This window comes from Pseudorca crassidens, chromosome 8 (genome assembly GCF_039906515.1).
Source record: "Pseudorca crassidens isolate mPseCra1 chromosome 8, mPseCra1.hap1, whole genome shotgun sequence".
NCBI classification, from domain to species: Eukaryota; Metazoa; Chordata; class Mammalia; order Artiodactyla; family Delphinidae; genus Pseudorca; species Pseudorca crassidens.
Genome location: NC_090303.1, coordinates 88,449,960 through 88,468,087, shown reverse-complemented (window position 1 = coordinate 88,468,087; position 18,128 = coordinate 88,449,960). Strand labels below are relative to the sequence as shown.

The 18,128-nt window shown below is 42.4% G+C and overlaps 1 protein-coding gene across 2 annotated transcripts in view; it reads right to left on the bottom strand.

Moving 5' to 3' along the window:
* Positions 1–619: 619 nt before the first annotated feature.
* EXOC4 (exocyst complex component 4) overlaps positions 620–18,128 on the bottom strand; it is an 804,198-nt gene continuing 786,689 nt past the window's right edge. For both annotated transcript variants that reach the window (XM_067747055.1, XM_067747056.1), the window contains exon 18: positions 620–2,076. In XM_067747055.1, the coding sequence (XP_067603156.1) occupies positions 1,839–2,076 (238 nt within the window). In that variant the 3' untranslated portion in view covers positions 620–1,838. The remainder of the gene's footprint in view (positions 2,077–18,128) is intronic.

The window sequence follows — 18,128 nt, the reverse complement described above, 5'->3', positions numbered from 1 at the left end:
GTCCAAACCCATGTCCCTTCCCACATCCAATCAAATGATCCTAAGTACTCCCTCATCCCACCCTGGCTCTTCTGGCCTCCCTATCACCACTCCAAGGTTCTTTGTCTAGAGTGGACAGGAAGGGGAAGAAAAGGCACAGGAGCTCTGTGGGCAGGCCACGGCCACTAAGGGGAGGCTTGCAAACCACAGTGATCAGCTCTGATCTCCCCTCGTCTCCCTCTTCCCACCTGCACTTCTCGGGGAGACTACTTCCAGTGATGCTGTTTAGGGGCAGTACATTTTTCCATGGTCATCTCCCATATAGATTCAACTTCTCCCCAGTTGGGCATCTGAAGGTACACAGATTTACAACATTCCTTCCAGAATCTCCTGGAAGACCATCTTCCAGCTGCCTGTTGAGTTCCCTTCACAGATGCCCCACTGCCCTGATTTCTAACCCAGCCCCAAGTGCACATCTCTTACGATTTTGGTTAGAGTCCGGTTCCCATCCCGTCTTAGAGGTAGGTAATAAGGGTGTCCTCATTACTGACGATCTGCCCCCCTGCCCAGCAGCATTTGGTACATGTTAGGCTCTCAGGGAATGTTTGCTGAATAAATACAAGAAAAACAATACTCAACATTTAAGCTTCTCAAACCATTTTTTAATTTTCTGCTTTTCCCAACAAGACCTAAGTTGTACAAACAGGTGTAAAATTCTGAACCATCAGGGCATAAGGCATGACCTCATGTGGTCCAAGTTCTTTCCACTCTCCTTTCCACGTGTTTTCAAGTTGTGTCCCAGTCAGGACATTGCTTTCTTCTGTGATATATGAGCCATAGGCAGGAAGAGAGCTTGGAGATATGGGGACAGTGGGGAAGGCGAGTGTGCCAGGAGCAGCGAGCTCCCACACCAGCCGAGGGCAGCCTCAGCTGGTGGGTGCACAGAGGAGGAACGTCACAGCTGTTCCGGCTTCCTTTCACTCAGCTGGCAGGTCTGGGCTACTTTCTAAGATGAGAAAGACCTAGGGGCTCCCAAGGAGAGTAAGCATTGAAGAATCATTCACACCCAGACAATGTTTCAAGTAAGATAAAAAAATTCTCTAACCATCACTTTCTCTTGGAGAACAGAGGAGAAAAATCAAGAAGAGGGTTGAATCGCCTTTCCTTCTTTCATTTTCGTCATTAATTTGATGGTGCTTGGTTTTGATACAGCAGAAAAAAAAAAAAAAAGGCATCAAACCAACCTATCACCTGGGTCCAGGCTACTGCATACAAAACTCTCCCAAGGATTGAGATAAAAGGATTTTTTCTCCCAATCCCTGAAGAGGTCCTGTTTCGGTCAGGGAAACTTGTTGAAAACTGCAGGCAGCTGAGAAGCCATTGGCAATAGAGACAGAAAGCAATGCACATACACTTATTGAACTGTAAACTGACAAGGTCAAGACAGTAAAAATCCTACTGTTTATGTAATAGAACCCTATTAAGTGATTTTAGGGAGGGACTAGAACTTAGGAACAATCTACTTACCAAAGATTGCTGGGTATTAGTCATTCATGCATTCATTGTTTTGCAGAGTTCAATTCGACACAACCTTCCACCCCATCCCACCCTAGGCCCTTTGGAATTGACTGCATCAAAGTAAATGTTCAATCCAAACATTCTGTACTGCGAAGTCCCTTTACAGTTTATATGAAAAACCAAAACCAAAGAGAAAAGAACCCTTACAACTTCTCTCCACTCAAGCATCAGTGTAGAGGAAACTAAGTCAGCTCGGAATATACAAAATAACATACCAAAGAAAGGAGTATGACCAAGGAAACAAAATGAGCAGTCCCCCGCCCCCTCCCATGGTGTACCCATTACACCGTAGTTATTTTCTTATCCTTGGTGGCTTGCTTGATGGCCGCCTGCTCGCAGATGATCTCCTTGAGCCGCTGCAGCCGCATGTTCTGGGTGGTCTGGTCTCCCACCCCCGTCTGGCTGCGGTGCAGCAACGTCAGGGCGTGGATGTACTCCAGCTCTGTGTACTTCACGCCCTGGTCCACTACCAGGTTCAGGAGTTCATCGGCCGTGTTGTACAGCATCTCGTAGTACTGCCTGAGAAAGCAAGACACAACACTGCTCACTGGCTCCGTGGTCAGCAATCTATGTGGTTTCAGTGGTAATGAATGTGCTATTTATAAACTACTTAGTTTATCTATTCAATAAACATTTATTGATCACTAGACATTGTTCTGAGCCATATGAATGTAACGGAGAACAAGACAGACATGATCTCCATCCTCTTGGAGCTCACTTCATGAGAAGTCTAAATAAAGACCCAGGGACACCTGTCATCAAGGTCTCAGTTCACGCAAGACTTTCTCCTAATTTTGCATTTGCCTCAGGAGATCAAAAGAAAGAGAAGTTGGCGTACAGAAGCAAGAGAGAGAAATAACCATCTGGCAGGCATTGCTAGTAGTTTCTGTCCCATTCAATCCCTCATTCATTGACTCATTCATTGGAGGCTCTGTGAAATATATGGTTTTCTCCATAAAGTGGGATAATAATAGTATCTCTGAAGTTACAGTACCTCTTAGGTTGTTGGGAGAATTAGTTAATCCATATAAAGTACTTAGAATGGTGCCTGACACAATTCTACCTGCTCCATAAACATTAACTATTATTACTGGAAATATATTTATAATAATGTATTAATAGTAATAGTAGCATATAATGATGAGCAAGACACAGCCCCTTTCCTCAGATAGCTCAGAGACAAGTAGGGAAAGGTAATGAAAAGCACAGAAAACTGCTAGCAAAGTTAATTTCCATGTACTGTGTCATGTAACCCTCACTACACCTAGGGAGCTATTACTCCCTTTTCTCAGATAAGAAAACTGAAGCCCAGGGAAGTTATAGGACTTGCCCAGTGTCACAAAGACATTTGTGGCTGTGACAGAATGAACCCAGGCTTCTGACTCTTAAGTCCAACACTCTTCTTCACAGACAAAGACAAGAATGTTCCAAGTGCCCGGAGTGAGGTATCAATGGTATGAATTTCCAGCAGAGGAAGGAGGAATCACACCATGTTGAAGGGAGGGGAAGGATCAAGGAAGACTTCAAATGGTGTAGGATACTGTCAGGCAGGGCTTCCAGGAAGGAAATTCTAGATTAAAGGAAAAGAAAAGAGATGAGCAAAGACAGGGAAGAGTAATCTGGTTAGCCCGGGGAGTGCAGCTGAATAGCAGAGAGTCAGGGCAAAAGGCAGTGAAGGACAGAGGTAGAGAGTCTAACAACATCAGGATAGTTAAGTCAATAAAGCACTTTAGGTCTAGATAAGTCAAGAAAGCACCTCCCATCTGGGGCCCCAAGTTCTGCTGAGAACAGAGGCACCATTCCAAGTTGTGCTTCCGGAAGGTTAATGTGACAGCAGTATGTAGGATGGTCTGGGAGGGGACCAGGTATAATTCTAGCAAAAAGGAAGGGCCTTGAGAGCCATTTGGCTCAAAGCCATTGGCCCAGGTGATGGAGAGAAGAGTAGTGCCTTCTAATGTAAGGGAAGCAGGCATTAGAGTGAACGTGCAGTGCAGAGAAAACATGAAGCTGGGAGCGAAGGACGGAGAGGGCTGCCACTTGCCAGTCTTAACACCAACATGATGCCACTACAGTCCTCACCAAGTCTACTGGGCTCTGAGGCTATGACTTGCCCAGGTACTACAAATGCCCCGGGAGGTAGAGTTCAGTGCAGGCTCTGAGCCAGTGATGCTATCATAGCCAAAGGACAGAGGAGCCTCCCCAGGGACAGTTTACTTCCTCTTCTCATCCCCACAGAAAAGGTGGCTCTTCCAGGATTGAGGGGACAGAACAAGGCAGTTTGCCCAAGGCAACTTGGGGGGGCGGGTGAAGGGACCTTTCAGGATCACTTGCCCCAAAATCTTGTACTATTGGACTTGGAGCCTTGGGATGTTGGATTTCTTCTTCATCAGGAACATCCTGAAAAAAAGACTATCCTATGGGAGAACTAAGCCATCTTTATGGTAAGGAATACATTCTGGGAGCTTGGTCATTTCAAGAATACTTTATAAACTGCTGCTACAAATGGGAAAGTGGCAAGAGCGCTGTCATCTTTTCACGTGGCTAGTTCATTTTCCTGCTTTGCTAAGCCGCCTTTTCCAATTAACACTCTTTTTTTTTTTTTTTTTTTTTTGCGGTACGTGGGCCTCTCACTGTTGTGGCCTCTCCCGTTGCGGAGCACAGGCTCTGGACGCGCAGGCTCAGTGGCCATGGCTCACGGGCCCAGCCGCTCCGCGGCATGTGGGATCTTCCCGGACCGGGGCACGGACCCGTGTCCCCTGCATCGGCAGGCGGACTCTCAACCACTGCGCCACCAGGGAATCCCTAACACTCTTTTTAAATGGGGGAAATAATGCTCTTTTATGACTACTTCCTAAATGGTGGCAGGAATAGCAGGTGCTCGTCTTAAATTGGAGAGTTTTTGAGTTACTCCTGGCAGCAAATAGCTCAACATCCTTGTGTAAACGGTCTTCTTGGGGCTAGTCTTCTGTAGTGGTTTCAAACGAGTGTTCACTCTAACCTCATGGGACCACGTATTTAGGAATCACTGGTCAACGGTAACTTTGAACATAGACAGAGGTACTTCTGAAAGAATAAGTGAATGAACTCTGACTTCCAGAGGTCTTGAAGCCCAACATTAGCTACAGTCAAGAATTGTTTTGAAGCTTCATGTTAGCATAAAACTCATGTGAACTATTCCTCCTCCACAATACCTCTGCTGGAATTAAAAAAATACTATTTGTAGGAAAAACTTGCTGCTGTAGGAGAGTGCATCACATTTAATCCATGGCTTCACATGTCCCCTGGCACACCTTGGCTTCCTCCCCCATACCAGCCCCAGTTTTCAGAAACGAGGCCCTACATCCTCTGATTCCTCTTACCTTAGATGCACAGTTGAGGGAGACAGCTGTCCATTTAGGAAACTACTAAACAAATGTTCAAAACACTGTTCAAGAAAAATACATGTTTGAATCTAGAATTGTCACATGGAATGAGAGAGAACTGGGGGCTCATGGTTCTTTCAAAGCTAGAAAGGACTTGATAGCTGCAGTTCCAGAATGGTGATTCTCTAACTAGAGTTACTGGGAACTTATGAAAAGTACAGATTCCTGAGGCCCCATCCCCAGATACTGTGATTTGCAAAGGTTTGGAACCAGCCAGGACTCTGAGCCAGAGTTTGTTTGATGGGGGAATAGTTACAGACCCATTCCCATCTGCTTGAGCCAAGGATCTAAAAGCATTAGGGAAGAAGACAGAAGCAGTAAGTGGGGTTGTGATGCTTTTCGCTGAGATTAAACCAAAAGAATTGGGTTTCTTTGTATTATGATGTTGATATTTTCATCATTCATTTTAAGAAGTAACGCTGAACCCATTAGACCAAACGAAATTGGATTTCTTTTGAAAAATCTGATGAATTGTTTCCAGGGATACTGGCTGGTTTTCTACAGAGACCGCTGTTCCATGCTGGGAGCAGACACCAAAACAAAGATGCCTGGATTTCTAGACCTGGAGCCTGCAGCGTGATAAGTGATAAAGGGCACGCCACTTAAGTCCTTAATGTTTCAATATCCTCTGTGCAATGAAGACCTTTATAAATCCCAGGATGACACTCTGAAGTGGACTGAGAGACTAAAAGAGTCCTCAAGAGCCTCAGATGAACAGTGCCCCAGAATTGCAAAGCTGAGTTATTAAACAAAATTGACAGGTAACTGATGGTGTATTTTCTATAGTTAGGGGAAAAAAATCCCCATAACCATGATGATATATTAGATCATAAAGAAACATAGATATTTAAGACAGAATGCAATTCATTCATCTTTCAGAAGAGTACCTAGGAGCAAAGACTATACTAAATCAGCATAGCAACAGTTGTACTTGGAGGTGGAGAAAGGGTGCTACAAGGTGCTCTAAGGAGAAAATATTTAGGAAAATGCCTCAAACTACACAATTAGAATGAGCTTCCATGGTAAACACTGACACGCTGAAATGAACATGTAACCCAACTGGAATAAATAATTTAAACACTGACACACTGAAATGAACATGTAACCCAACTGGAATAAATAATTTATCAGGTCCCAGGGAAATGAAAGCTTGATCTTTATCATCACACATTAGAAGAGCAGCCATGGCTTCCAGGGCACCACATTTTATATGAGATAGCACTTGACTTAGCTGCCTGGATGGGACCAGTGAACACATATTTGATTTAAGCCTTTTTTGGCTCATGACTTGTAGAGCAAGTTTCTTCATAGCCTGTGATATTCAGGGTCCAGTTGCTAGACGTGGACCAAATATCCCATTCCAGAAACCAGAGATCCATGTCCCCCTTAGGGATGGAAATTTCTGTGAGGAGGTGGTTCTTCCCTGTGGTTTCTCTCTCCCTTTGCTGTGGGCCTTTGGGCAGAGTTCCCAAAGTGGAGAGGGAGGGGAGTGCAGAGATAGAAAAGTGATGTCACATAGACTGGTCTCACAGTCTATAACACGACAACGTTTAAATTTTGTTCGGGTCCAAACAGATAATTTTCTCATATCTTCCTCATGTTTCCTTTATCCACAGACTGTTCTTCCTTGTGTTTTTATCTTCTTATTTTACTTCAATGGTATTGCACTGCAACTTTTTCTCCCCAGTGATTCTATCTGAAAACATTCATACCAGTAAGGATACGAAGGACATTTTGATAAGTTGGGCAGATCTTCTTTTTAAAGCGTAAAAATAAAGTTTATTTTGTTTTTCTGTGATTGGAAAATTAAGACACGTGTCATATAAGATATACAGACTATACAGAAAGATTAAGCGGAAAAAAAATTACTCATATCATTCCACCATAAAGACATACCACATTTTGGCATTTCCTTCTAGATTTTTTCCCCCACATGTAGTAGCCTACCAATTTCTTTCTTATAGTTGAAATATTTCGGCTGACACACTATTGGACACTTCGGTTGTTTCCAATTTAAAAAACTTGCTTTCCTGAGGACAGATTTCCAAAGCAGAATTAGTCAAAAGATAAGTATATGTTCTAGGACTTCGGCAATGCCACCAAATTGCTTTCTAAAAAACTTGTATCAATTTATCTTCATACCAACAGCATATGACAGCACCTAGCCCCTCATATTCTTTTTTTTAAATTAATTAATTTTTGGCTGTATCGGGTCTTCGTTGCTGCGTGCGGGCTTTCTCTAGTTGCGGCGAGCGGGGGCTACTCTTTGTTGTGGTGCGCAGGCTTCTCATTGCAATGGCTTCTCTTGTTGCGGAGCACCGGCTCTAGGCATGTGGGCTTCAGCAGTTGTGGCACGCAGGCTCAGTAGTTGTGGCGCACGGGCTTAGTTGTTCCACGGCATGTGGGATCTTCCCAGACCAGGGATTGAACCCATGTCCCCTGCACTGGCAGGAAGATTCTTAACCACTGCACCACCAGGGAAGGCCCCCCTCACATTCTTTTAATTTATATGAGGTTGAACAATTTTTTATCTACGTATCAGTTTTTAACGTACATGGGTATGCACACATGTATAAGCAAATTGTCGATATCTTTGTATCTTCTGCGTATTAGTGTTTTTCTTACTTCTATTTCAGAGCGCTTCATAAATTTTTACAGGTACGAAGCAAGGAGTGCTCTAGTCTCTCATCCCTGGTTCTCCCTCCCACTTTGCCATACTCAAAGTTATCACTGTATCTCTAAAAGCTACTGGAAACAGATTCAGTTCTCTTCTTTGTCAAGTGAGGGAAGAAAGCCCTAATAAGACCAGTTATTCCCAAGCCAGGCACGCCTCATTCCTATACCTGTAGGAGGCGCATAAAGTCTGCGTGTGGGGATGAAAGGAAGGCACTGACTGGGGGACTGTTCACTGACTGGGGGACTGTTCACAGCTCCTCCATCTGCCCCCCTCTACTGGATGGTGTTCAGATTCCTAGATCCCCAAATGGAAACTACATTTTCCACAGATATACAGCTATGTCACAGGCTGGGTTTTAGAATTCGTCTTGATCGTAGTAATAGTTAACAGTAATGTTGAACTTTTAGATGCATTAACGTATTCAACCCTTTGAAGTAGCTTCTGAGATCACCTACATTTTACAGATAAGCAAACTGAGTTTTAGAGAGTGTGAGTCATTTGTTCAAGGCTTCAAAATGAAGGACTCTGAACCCTATACTTGCTCTAAAGTCACTGTAATACAGAAATATTTGAACCTGTAAAAAGCGGAAGTACTAATTACAAAGGATACTTGTCTAGCTAATTCATTTTTAGTCAGGATTTAGGAAATATGAATTAAATAAAATTCACATTCAACTCTGCCTTCCATTGTAATGGAACAAACTACTATTGTGGCAATTCAAAATTCATTTATACAATTCACAGTAATATTTGAATAACACTGGATTTGATCTGAGAATTCACTGCTCTAAACCAAATAATGAAATCATGTTGTATATTCAGCATTCAAGAGTTACAGCAGGGCTTCCCTGGTGGTGCAGTGGTTGAGGGTCCGCCTGCCGATGCAGGGGACACGGGTTTGTGCCCCGTGTCGGGAGGATCCCACATGCCACGGAGCGGCTGGGCCCGTGAGCCATGGCCGCTGAGCCTGCGCGTCCGGAGCCTGTGCTCCGCAACGGGAGAGGCCACAACAGTGAGAGGCCCGCTTACTGCAAAAAAAAAAAAAAAACAACAAAAAAAAGAGTTACAGGAAAGACTTTTGGCTTTTTCATTCTGTCACCTCTCTCTACTTCTCCCTTTTTGCCCCTCCAATCTGGTAATGGACAAGGTGCCCTTTCTTTCCAAAAGTTGGCTGCCTTTCTGATTCATTACTTCCTCGAGGAAGGGGGATAATTAAGTCATTTCACTGTGAAGACTTTCTCATCTAGTCCTTCCCGAGATAACGATAGTATTAATGTCAATAAGAGAATTAGGCTCTGAAGCTGACTTAAAATGTAAGTTTCAAAGGAAGAAAAATTTACGTGAATATAACTTAGCATCGACTGTAGCCCCCCAAATTCTTTTTAGCCAATAGTTGCAACATTATGAGCAATTTAATAAAAACCCAGGAGTTGATGGGTCACAAAATTGTCAGATAAAACATTCAACTCCTGTTTTCTCTACTCACTCAATGGTATACATGGTAATAAGCAGGGAGATGGAAAGAGAAAAGAAAGGAACTGAATAACCCATAAACCAGATAATCATCCCATGAATAACTGAGAGGTAGTTACAGCAGAAGGACTGAGAGAAGTAAATACTCAAGAGATCAGCTAAGCTCAGATTCTGGTTAAGTCTTTCATTCCTCCCTAACTAGCTGTGTGACCTTGGACAATTGCTGTCAGCTTTTCGAACCTCTGCCTCCCCCCACGTGAAAAACAGAGGTTACAGCAGATGCTATTTTAGCACTGGCATTAAAACCTTTACAGCATCCTCTGCTTAGTCCTTTAAAATCACGGGCTTCTAGCAGAATTAGTTGATGCTGACTTTCCCTAAGCTATGGGAAGCAAGATGCAGTAGTGATTGATTCGAAAACATTCTGAACAAGTGTAAACTTAGCTCAGATGTACTTTCCAGACCAGTGATAAATGGATGGTAATTCTGTGTGTCAGAAGAATAAATTAGTTTATTAAAAAATATAACATAATTGCTCTCATTTGTCTTCCCCTTAAAAGAGCTTAGAGTTTATTACAGACATGATTGAAAATTCTAATTTGAAAGAGTTGAAGTTATTTCCATTTCAGGAATGAGAAAACTAAGGTAGAGAAAAGCTAAATAATTTTCAGAGCATCAGTGGCAGAATTAGATTCGTATTCTATATGGGGATAGTTATTAACACTCCTTACAAGAAGTTGTGCAGGTCTTTTGTTCTCACCAGGACAGTCTGAAGAGAGGTAAAGAAGGCCAAGGTAAAGAGGGGTGAAGAGAGGTAAAGAATGGTCTTTAGAAAACAACAGTGCATAAATTCCCTCAGCTGGTGGCAGCAGAAACCCATTCAAGAGGTAAAGAGAGCCCGGGAGTCTGCTGCTGTCAGGCTTGCAGAGGCTTCTTTGATGGGTCGTCTACCTACATTTTCTCTGTATAATGAGGCACACACACCACTGCCTCCATCAATGGCACCCATGCTTAAACCGCCGTGCTTCAGCAGGACTAGGGGCGGGGTGGCAGTGGCTCTCCAGGGGAGATGTTAAAATTTAAAGTCAGCTGCCTTCATTCCTCTCAGTAACGGACCCTGATTTTTTTTTTTTTTTGGCGGTACGCAGGCCTCTCACTGTTGTGGCCTCTCCTGTTGCGGAGCACAGGCTCCGGACGCGCAGGCCCAGCGGCCATGGCTCACGGGCCCAGCCGCTCCGCGGCTTGTGGGATCTTCCTGGACCGGGACACGAACCCGTGTCCCCTGCATCGGTAGGCAGACTCTCAACCACTGCGCCACCAGGGAAGCCCCGGACCCTGATATTTTTGATAGCAGTGGCCAGAGCCTTGCTTTATTTCTCTTCAGAAAATAAAACCACTCAAAGGAATTCCTCTGAGAACCAGACCTTTTGTGATGATGACCCTCTCCCCAGCTCAGTTACACTTGCTGATATGGGAAGAAAATGTCTTTTTGTTCCCTTCGCTGGAAATTCTGCTCCCCAACTTTGGAACACATTCTGAATTTATAAATATCTGTGGTTAGAATTTTCTCCTCAACAACTTAAGGATTCACATGTCACTCTCTGCTACATCAGATAATTTTTTAAATTAAGTTTTCTAAAACAGGGCTAGAGGAAGAGCTGCATTTTAAATTCAGTACAATTAAAACTGTGTCTCTTTGGTCTGGCACTGCCTTTGGTCAAACCCCATTTGTATGAATAATTATTCAGTCCATTAAGAAGTCTGCTCAACTCCTCCCATTTTGAAGGTTTTAATAAATAGTGATCGGGCACATTTTTGTTTGCACTTGCCAAAGCAATTCTGATGAAGTCATCTTCTGATGTTATCAAATAATGAAATATGAAAGAGTGAATAGAATTATCCTCCTGTTCTGTGACTTTTTTATTTACGTCCTTCATTTTACTTTCATAATTGTGTTTGTCTCATACTCCTGTAAATGCTCTTTTGATTATCAAAAGGTGAGTCCAGGTTAAGGAGAGCTATGCTGTGCTGAATATCACTTAAGAGAGTCTTTTCCATTAAAAAAATATAATTTATTGAATATCACTTTAGAGTCTTCTCAATTAAAATAATAATTTATCTAATATCATAGGTGGATAAAAGGACATGGTATTATGCACTTTGGTGGCCTCAACACTACAAACTGTTTACCAATTAGCACAAGGCCCTTGTATTGGATATTATCTATATTTCTCAGACTAACAATCCGGGAAATAACTGCTGAGATATGCTGAATAAAAATAATTCAAAGGCCCTATGGTTTTCTCAGTTTTAAGTAATGAAATGGAATGATCAACTTTTCAATAAATAATGCAAAGGATCTCTTCAAAGGAAAACCCAGTATTATTATTACTAATGCTTAGGAAGCTCTAATAACATTTTAAATGCTAATATAATATACAAAGGTATAGTCCTTGATTTCAAGAAGCTTTTTTTTTTTTTAATCTATACTTAAAAAAAAAAAAAAAATCCAATCCAGGCCCAGATCAAAGGTCTCTAAGACACCAGGCAAATGTTTTAATTTAAAGTAAAATAAGTCCTGGGCTTGCTAGCCAGCCTGCCTGCTAATTGTGCTACTCTCTTTCGGTACATGAGAAAGAAGAGCTGAAGGGCCCTAGACAAGGTACAGAAACCAAGGTTTCTGCTTCAAGTGATGGAGAAGTGAAGCGGTAACAGGTGCTGGGTTACTGTATTTATAAGATGGAGATTCTTCTCTACCTGTAGTGGTTGGGGAGAAGGGTCAGTGAGGATAGGCATGGACTGTCTGGTCTGATGGGAGAACATGCCCATTAGACTATTAAGCCGATGAGGCCAGGATGATGGATTGATTCTGGTAAGTGCCAGTTAGTTGTATTCTTTAGCTACTGACTCTGACCCTAGCCAGCTACCTCACCAGTGTGTCAAAGACAAAAACTCAGTGAAGCTGAATGGACAGTTCACTGCAAGCCATTATCCCTGCTGGGGGCTTAAGATGCAAAGATTGCTATTCAGCCAGCAGTCCGCTGAGTTACTCAAACCCTGACTCCTTACCCTTTGGTCCTAGGCAGAGACCCTACTATGCTGCTCACTTTTGTTACAGGAAATTTCTCTACTTTGCCAAGACAAAAGACTGTATCTTTTAGGACTGAAGGGCCAGAAGGGAAAACGGTTTTGGCAGAGGGACCAAAAAATCAGGGGATTATTTGAAAATATGAGCATATGCCAATCAGTAGGTCCCAACGGCAAACACTCGAGGGGGTATTTACTAAACCCTTAGGTTATTTATGAAAGGGAGAAAAGCTAAACAAACCAAAGCTACAAAATGGGCCACCTGAGATTCACAGACATGTGACTCAGAACGGATGTCAATTAGAAAAATAATAGACTAAATCAGAAGGAGCTAATGGAAATATGTACCATCACCAGCAGGGTTTAATTAAAGACCCAAATACTCTGACAAACATGATGGATAGCTTTGGATAGCAATATGAATTTGGTGGATGTAAAGACCACTGTGGCTGGTATATATTTGGATGTCAGTGAACCATTTTATACAGTGCCTCTAAAAAACTGTAACTAGCAAAATGAATTTATTCTGAATGGCTACTCCTGATAGGACACAGACTGCAAAACAAACAAAGGATAACAATGAAGGCAAATCAAATTCAGAGGAGAAAGCATCTACTGAATGCTAAGGACACTGCTGTATAACAGTGATCTCACCTAATACTTTAATTAATGTGCAAGAACTACAAAGAGTGCTGAAAAGGTCAAATGTTACTAAGTGGGGAAAGGCCGGGAACAGCAACAAAGTAATAGAAATAATGTAAAGGACACCAGAGAATTTAGAATTATGGGCAGCTGATAACGAAAGGAGATTTATCTTAGAAAAACCCAAGTGAATATGTCTGGAAGAAATTATGATCTCCTATATTCAATAGTTGGGAGAAACTTTAGAACAGGACTGGTAAAAATGGTCCATGAGGGTGTGCGGGGGGGTAAGGGCCTTGAACCAGGGCATTTTTTTTACTTACTATTAAAAAAGTACCCGTTATAGGGCAAGAAGGTGATGATAATCCCTGCCTTTGTTGTGCTTCCTAGTTCTGTGTTGCTTTATACTATAATCCACTTGAAATAAATCAGAAAAGAGTATCAAATGGGATTAAAGGGACAGAAGACTGGAGGAAAATAGAAGATTAGAAGAGATTCAGTCCAATTTTTGCTCAAATGTCAGCTTATCGGTAAGTGAGGTTTTCCCTGACCACCTTAGGTAAAGTGATGCCTGGCCCATCCTCATCAAGCTTTGTCCTTTTGCTTAGCTTCTTTTCTTTTTAGCCTTCATCCCCATCAGAAGATAGAGATATTTCCAAAATATATTTTTAACATATATGTGGTATATTTAAAAAACTATGTGCATATAAACACACAAACACAATTAGAGACACAGCATAATACAGTGGTTAAGATCATGGACTCAGGAGTCAGGGGCCTGGGTTTGAATCTCAGTTCCGCCTCTTACTATTTGTGTGTTCTTGGGCAATTTATTAAACTCTCTGTGCCTTATTTTCTTCATCTGAGAAAGGAAAAAGTACATGAGGTTGTTACAAGGATCAAATAATGAAGAACAGTGGCTGGAACAGAGTAAATGTTATGTAAGCATTTATTACATAAATTAATGTCTGCCTCCCATCCTAGAATGCAGGCTCTCTGAGGGCAGGGTTGGATTCTGTACCATTCACTGTTAACCCCCTGGGCATCTAGTGAGTGGTGAATAAATGAAAAGGAAAGAATGAATGAGAGAGCCAACAGTCAGTAAATTTCATTAAGTGATAGACCCCAAGATAAAAAAGCAGTCAATGATCCTTTGACCTTGGGAAGGGAGGAACTATGAATAACACAGGTTCTCTGTGTAACAGGCTAAGGGGTATTATTCTGATGTAATTCTGAGGGGGCAATGTGGATGTCTGGGATAACTGGTTGCAGGTGAAAAAGGGGAGGGCACAGAGGGAAGACATCTGTTTTTGGCTAGTCATCTGCAATCCTCCCCAACTCTTCTTTCATTCGCTGGCAGAATTAGACATGAATCCCGTATCATTTACTTAACCTGTTTGACCTAAGAAATTTCTTAGCTTGTCTGAACTTCAATTTCTTCATTTATGCAATAGGGTAGATAATATAACATCACAGGGCAGGTTTGAGGATTAAATCAAACAACATGGTAGAATACCTGCTCTGTAAAAATGGTAAAAAAAAAAAAAAAAGCAAAAACAACAACAAAAAAACCACAGGCAACTTTTATTGTACCAGCCACATATATATTCTCTCTTTGGAACCTACTTTACCATAATTGTGTGAGGCATCCTATCCTCCACATTGAAATGACTTTTTATTAATCTTTTCCTGTCGACTCTTGGCTCAAAAGAGGGGTTTCTTTTCTAGCCTTTTTTTCCCTTTCTTTCTAAGATTGGCCTTATGCTTTTAATCCCAATCCCTCCCATTGCCCTTAGGATCCTGCTGGAGTTTTGCTTTCAACTCCTGTATCTAGTATCTACCCCTTTCACAGGTTCTTTCATGTCTGCCTTCAAATATCCTTGTTTCTCATATCTGGACAAAAACAAAACCAAACAAGAAACTCTAAGCCCTTCACGCAATCCTGTGTCCACTCTATGTCTCATCTCGTCTCTATTCTCCCTTTCATTGTCAAATTTCTCAAAAAAATCATTTGTATTTGCCATCCTTCAAAAGCCTCCACTTTGTCTGAAACTATATTCAAAAAGGTCACTGATGACATCCTAGCAGACAAACACAGTGGTCTTTCCCCTTGACAGTTTCCATCCTGGACTCACCGTTCCTGGAGCCACGTGGTTCAGGCTCCTTCCCCAGCTCCCTGAGTTCCTTCCTTCCCTTTAAAGGCTCCTATTCTGTCTGCCCACTGCAGGCCTTCCTCTCAGTCAGGGGCTCGCCCTGCTCTTTGTTCTTCTCTCTCTGCTTCCAAAAGTCTCTATATGAGATGGTTTCTCTCTCATGATCTGGTCTCTGAATAGATCAAAGCTTCATTTTCACTGATTTGCAGACATTTCTATCAGATGCCCTTATCAGGTGGCCTCCCTAACTTGCAAGTTTTGCTTCACAGCACTATAGTTTGCAAAACCTCTGGATGTCAGTGTCACTTTTGAGTCTTCGCTCTTTACTTCTTTGCCTGATGATCACTAGGTCTATCAGTGCAACATCTTATATATTCATTTCTTCTTACCAATCTCATTATCATAGATCTTAACTATTTAAACTCCTACCTGCGTCTCTCACAATCACTAAGTCCTCCTAGGTTAATCTTCTCCAGTTCTACGTGCATCAGATCGCTATTCTGTGTTAAAACAACAACAACTTGTGTATTCACTAGTGCCAATAGGATAAAGTCCGAACTCCTAACACTGACATCCAAAGCCTTGGATTTGGTGCCAATCCCACCCTTTTCCCCCACTTTTCTCCTCTATCAACCTTCTATTGAAGCCAAACTGAGCTATCAATGCCCCTTGAACATATTTAGTTCTTTTTGGCTCTGGGTTTGTGTATTCAAAGCCTAACCTTCAAGATTGCTGAAACCCCTATCCTCTATGAAGGACGCTATCCTAAGCAATTTCTTCCTTCTCTGTTACTTACGGATGCGTCACCCATTTAACATGTATCATCCACAGTAGGATCTGTTTATTTAAAGTACAAAACAAAACAGAGCAACTAAGATTCTTCTGGAACTAGAAGTGTAATTTTTAAAAAAGGTATCGGGGTATTGAGTTACTACCTGTGTGAACTTGCAAAAGTTACCTCTCTGGGCTTCAGTTTCCTCAACCATGAAATGAGGATACTGACAATATCCACCTCATAGGGTTGTCAGGAGGATTAAACTAGTTAATATCTGTAAAGTGCACATAATACATAAGCGTTTGTTAAATAAACAAAATAAAAGGGACAAAAAGCATACAGTGCAAAGTCTCTCTCCTACTTCTGTCCCTTAGCCATCCACCCTGTTTCCTTTCCTGGAGACAATTGCTGTTACAAAGTTTCCAGGGTATCCTTTCAAATACATTTTATATTCAATACATATACAAGCATAGTTGTGTGTGAGTGCACACGCACGTGTACGTATGTGTGTGTGAGCACGCGTGTGTATGTACCCACACACAGCACACATATTTAAAGAGAAGTGGTGTTTACATGCTCTTCTACAACTTGCTTTTTCCACTTAATATACCTTAGATGTGGTTCCATTTCAGTACATATCAACCTGCCTCATTCTTCTTAATAGCTGCAGAGGATTCAATTATATGGATGTACCATAATATATATTTATTATCTTCTCCCAGAATGCAGCCTTCTTGATGACAAAGACTGTGTCTTATGACTCCCTGTAGCGTCCTCAGTGCTTATACAGTACCTTTCAAAATTCTTTCTTTGTTTATTTGCTCAACAAATATTTAAGCATCAATTATGCACCAGGTAGTATATTGTAGGCACTGTGGATGCAGAAAAGAGTAAAACACAGTCCTTGCTCTCTGGAGATGCAGAGTCTGGTGTGACACTGGCCACGTATTTACAGTAATGTGACAGCAGCTCTAATACAGGTACAAACGAGACAATCTAAGATCACCGAGAGGAAGGGCTGTGTACTTTTTAGATCAGTCAGGGAAGGCTTTTTTGAGGAGGTGTTACGAGGAGGCAAACATGAGGGAAGGAAAGAACTCTTAGAAGTAAGGGAGGCAGAATGTGTGAAGTGGGTGGGAAGGTAGGAAGAATATGGTATTTGGGGGGAACTACAAATGGTTTATCCCTCCCCAGAGTGCAACGGGTGTGTGGAGGGGGAAGGAGGGATGAGAGGTTAGCAAGGTAAGCTAGACCAGATGATAGCGGACCTTGTGCGTCACAGTAAAGACTGGACTTCGTGGGTGGATCGAAGAAAGGGATGCAGGGTGTGACTGTTTTAGAGCTGTTAGCCTTTTGTTTTGCTCAGGTTATTAAGACAAAACTATTATCATCTATTATTACCAGGATTCAATAAAAGAAGGTATTTTAATACTCCTCAAGCAGGAAAGAAAGAATCTCAGAACAAAAGGGACATGTTTTCCTTTATGAGAGACTCACAAACTCACTAGACTGTCATTATTTTCCTCATTTTCCTAAGGAAGACAACAGCGGTCTAGCTTCAGTTTCCACGCTGACATTTGGGAACCAAAGCTGTAGTTGATGGGGAGGAATCTGAAGAGAGGAGTTTTGGAAGAAGTCAGACATGATGACAACTGGGTTTTAGAAAGACCTCTCCACGTCTTTCTGTAGGTGGAGGACGGACAGTTGGAGAAGCTAGAGAGCCTTCAGGCTGTCGGACTACCCAGCTTCTCCTTGGTTTGCTCAGATTCTCCTCTATCAGGCCATATCCATCTTCTAGGTTTCCTCACAACTCCTGTTCCCAAGCTTGTAGCTGAACAAAATCAACCTCAAAGAGAGAGAAGGGCGCCAATACCTTGATAGGAAAATCCAGGCCCTCACCTCTAGTAGCTTTTGTTCAGGTCACGACTGGCATGAACTACTACAATACCCACTGCCGGGCTGAGATGAGGCAGAGAGGAAAGGGAAGACAGGCAGTAACAACAGGAGAAAGCAGGAGGGATACCTTGTACCAGAAGCTACCTTCTATCCCTACTCCTCCACTCGTCTGGTTGAGGGAGCTCAATGTGAGGGAGAGAGGATTTAAGACACTTACTGTAAGGTCGGATCTTAACAAACGGCACCGCGAAACAGAGGAAAGCTTCAAGTGAGCTTTATTAGAGAGCGCTCCCGGGCGAGGTTCACTGGTGTGAGAGAAAGGGGCCAGAGAAGTCGCGCCTGGGCGAGGGTTGGGCAAGATTTTATAGGGGAAGAAGGGAAAGGGGTGTGGTGAATCTGGGAGGGCGCAGGGTATTCCTTATTTGGTGGTCTTTTCGGGTATCCTG